The 3,978-nt window shown below is 55.8% G+C and overlaps 1 protein-coding gene across 1 annotated transcript in view; it reads right to left on the bottom strand.

Annotated features, from left to right (window-relative positions):
* The window catches only part of BRPF1 (bromodomain and PHD finger containing, 1), a gene marked incomplete at both ends in the record, with an annotated part of 11,337 nt that overhangs the window by 4,823 nt on the left and 2,536 nt on the right, over nt 1-3,978 (bottom strand). The window contains 3 exon segments of the mRNA XM_010021031.1: nt 44-175; nt 1,279-1,435; nt 3,565-3,978. Coding sequence (XP_010019333.1) covers nt 44-175; nt 1,279-1,435; nt 3,565-3,978 — 703 coding nt within the window.

Here is a 3,978-nt window from a genome sequence, read left to right on the forward strand (position 1 = left end):
CAGGCCCACCCCAGCAGCTCCCCAAGGAGGACACAGTCGTTACCGTCTCTCTCTTGAGCTTCTCCCGCTTGCGGATCAGCTCCACCAGCAAGCGTGCGCGCTCTAGGTCATGGCGGAGGCGCTGCCATGACTTCAGCTGCTCCTTCAGGGCCCAGTTCTTATCCTCAGTGTCTCTCTGCGGGAACATCAGAGACCATGAGCTGACAGGAGATGTGTTCCCATCTCTACCTTCCTGACCGTGTGCTGGGGCTTGTCCCTGGCAAAAGGAACCAGCATGTTTGACCCTCTGGTTTAGCAAAGGTCCCAGTTCCCCTGTTGTCACCTAAGTGGGTGGCTCAGAAACAGACTGACCTCTAGGCAGAGTGGAATACCTGCTCCTTGGTTACCAAGCCCTTAGAATTCCAGGAGGTGGACATCCTGAGCCTCTGGAAATACTGTTCCTAACACAGTTGCCCAAGAACAAGACCTCTAAGGTCTGTGCTGCTGATGAGAGCTCCAGCAAAGGGCAGCAGAGCAAATAGGGAACACAGCTCTGGTTGCTTTCACTTCCGGAGCACCAAAAAATGCCAACTTTAATTCTGCCATAGCCAAAGATGAGCAGAAGCAGTCTCAACTCTTCTCCAGCAAATAAAAATGAGAGGGGGCAAAGGCAGGAGAACCCCCTGCCCGGTCACAGGCTTCAAAAGGCTCGGGAAGAAAGATTTGGAGCTCAGACAAGGAGCCAGAAGGAAAACCTTCCTCTCTGGCACCAGAGACTTCACATCTGTGAAGCAGTGACTAAGGGCTGAGGCAGACAGTGGGCTGGAAGCAGCACCCACAGGGAGTGCTCCTGGAGCGGTTTCAGGAACTGGGAGTGAGGCCTTGGATCCTTCCAGACTGTTTGTGGAGATCTCCAGCCACCCCTCTCAAACACTCACTGTTGAGCAGCCTCAGACTAGAGCCTCTTCGACACGTTTGCCATCGCCACCGGCTAAATGAGGGCACGAGGCAGGAGCTAACTGCAGAGCAGCACGAGAGGGCAGGATTCCCTTCCTGTGGCAGGCTGCCAGTGCTGCCTGGCACATCTCTCAACACCGAGAGCACAAAGTGAAGCAGCAAAAGCAGCTGGGGCTGCCCTTGCTGGGGCTGCCCTTCCTTGCACCCCTGACCCCCTTCTGCGCCTGCAGGCAACACATGCAAAGCAAAGGCTCTGAGCCCACAGCTCCGAAGGAAGGCGCAGGAAGCACATGTGCACACAGAGCCAGGATCCCCTGCAGCACCCCCGCGAGCTGCCCTTACCTGGTCACAGTTCCTCTGTGACTGCAAGTGTGTCTGGAGGCGGCGCAGCAGGGGGACGCCGTTGCGGGACTGTCTCTTCAGTGTCCAGTAGCTGTGGAGCCTCTGCATGAACTGGCTCTTCCTCTGGATGGTTAAACGGTTCGTAATCTTGCTGAGCCTGAAGGAGGGAGAGGAACCACAGAGCCCATCAGCAAGGCAAGCCTGGGGACAGGGAGCAGCAAGGCCGCCCGGGAGCAGGTGAGGAGCTCCGGGGGCTGAGAACGCGCTTTCCCATAGCAGGAGCTTTTGTACCGCCAAGTGACACAGGGCAGCCACCCCCCTGAGTCAGCCACCACAGGGGACACCAGGAAACATCCACAACAGACTTTTCCTTTCTACCTCCTGCCAAGTTTAGGGCAAAAGGCTGGGGCTGGCTGTGCCAGGTCATGGTACAACACATCTGCACCAGGGGCTGGATCTTTAACGCTCCCACAGTCCCCAAGGCCATGAGCATTATGGCACTGTCATCCCCAAACCATTATTTACCTGCTTGAGGGCCACTCATGGTGACAAAGGCCTTGGACAAACTTTATCAGACAAATTCAAGCCCCAGGGAGCCCATAACTTGATCAAACCTGGCAAAGACTGAGGAGGGAATAGGAGGCATGAGCACAACAGAGCTCCCATCCAAGCCCAAAGCACCACAGAAGGGATTTTCCTACTTCCCTACAACAGCAGAAAGCCTGGAGGGGCTGGAACAGCCTCACTCAGCAAAGCCAGACTAGTGGGCAGCTGAAGGGATGAACCTTCAGCATCATCTCCACATCCCACAGGGGATGACCTGACCTGCATCCGCCTCAGCTGAAGAGGCCAGGGAGGGCAGCCTCATGTGCCATTGCCGGCCAAGCACAGCTCCCACAGGAAGACATTTGGCATCCTGGCAACAGCCCTTGAAGAATAATTAATCCCAACAGGAAGGCCTGAGGAGAGGTCAACAGCTTCTAGCTCAGTGTGGATTTCACTGCGAGCACAACAATAGCAGCAAGAGCCTCCAAACTGCCTGCCAGTGCCTCCACACGTGAGAAAAGAGGCTCCAGCTACAGAGCAAGCCCAAGCGAGCACAGACATAAGGTTAAGACACAAAGAGACCATGGCAAAAAGCTGCAGAGTGATGGCAAGACCCAAAACCATCCTAAAGATGCTTTTGCACACTGCTGAGGACACCCAGTTATAAACTACACTGTCAAATTCTGGCAAGGCTCTTAAAAGCTCTTGGTTTGCAGTTTGATCAAACCAGAGCAACAGGGCAGTTACACATAGTCTGGGTGTCTGCCTTCCTGTGAGCCCTCAGGGTTGGGGTGTGACAGAAACATGACCCCTGGCAAGGCCTCAAGCACCCTTCTGCGCTGTGAAACCAGTGTCAGGACAGTTGAGCCCCTCAAGGGCAGGATCCCTGTCCCTCTCCAGACACCCCTTGCAGTCCTTCTGTGCCCCACTGCTGCCCAGCACTGAGGCAGAACCACTGCCTGCAACTGGCACAAAACACTGAAGAAGCTCAGCAAGTGGTAGGCAGCTGCTGGGATGGATGAGCCGTGTACAGGGATCCCAGCTTGACACCTCTCTGCTCCAGAGTCAAAACAACCCCTGAGGTCAGCCCATTTCCCAGGCCTGAATACTCCCACACTTCCCTGTTTTCCCTAGCACAGCCCCAGAAGAATCATAGAGCCCCAGACTGGTTTGGGTTGGAAGGAACGTTAAAGCTCATCCAGCTTCAACCCTCTGCCACGGGCAAGGACACCTTCCACTGGAGCATGTTCCTCACATGGAAGAACTTCTGCCCAAGATCCCATCTCAACCTCCCCTCTGGCAGGTTAAAACCACTCCCCTTTGCCCTATCACTAAATGTCTTTGTAAAAACCCAAACAAGCCTCAGCAGAAAGGAGAGCAGTTCCCTCCTCCCTGCCTGGTTTACTCCAGTGCCTGAGGTCAGCACAACAGGAAAGGAGTGCTGCGAATCCCCAGCTGCTTCCTGACATGTCCAGCCGAGTTCTTTCTCTGCCATTAAACTAACAGCAGCTATTTCCTGCCCTGCTGAGTGCCCAGGAACCTCTGCAGGGCAGCGTATCTCTGCATCTCTGCAGGACTCCCAGAGGAAGCCACCAACAGCATTCTGGGAGAACAAGGTGAGAAGTATCTGTGTGAAAAGCTAAGGAGAGGAACAAGGTAACACCCGTGTGAAAAGTGGGACATGAGGCATGGGGAAAGGGAGAAGCTTCTCCACAGCAGACAGAGGGTGGTGGGTCATACCTGTGCGGGGGGATGCAGGGCACAGACACCACGGGCGCCGCGGCTCGTTTCTCCGCCAGGATCTTCCTCGCTTTCTTCATCTTGATCCTCGACTTGGCCTTTGCCTTTTTGACTTTCTCAGAGCTCCAGCCCTTGCCCTCCTCCTCCTCCTCCTCGTCCTCCTCCTCGCCCTCGCTGTGGGACAGGGCGGGAAGCCTGCGCACGGAGCCCGGTGGTGTGTGGATGTCGCAGTAGGCGGTTTTGCGCACGCTGAAGGAGGTGCCGTTGGCCCCCGTCTCCCGCACAGGCTCCATCTTCATGTAGAGCCCGGCCTGCTGGGCGCAGGTGACGTGGAAGGCAGTGTAGCAGTTGGCTTTGTGACACTGGATGCAAGCCCCAGAGCCACGCTGCTTGCAGATGTAACAGGTCAGCTTC

This window comes from Nestor notabilis, unplaced genomic scaffold (genome assembly GCF_000696875.1).
Source record: "Nestor notabilis isolate BGI_N333 unplaced genomic scaffold, ASM69687v1 scaffold19198, whole genome shotgun sequence".
NCBI lineage: Eukaryota > Metazoa > Chordata > Aves > Psittaciformes > Psittacidae > Nestor > Nestor notabilis.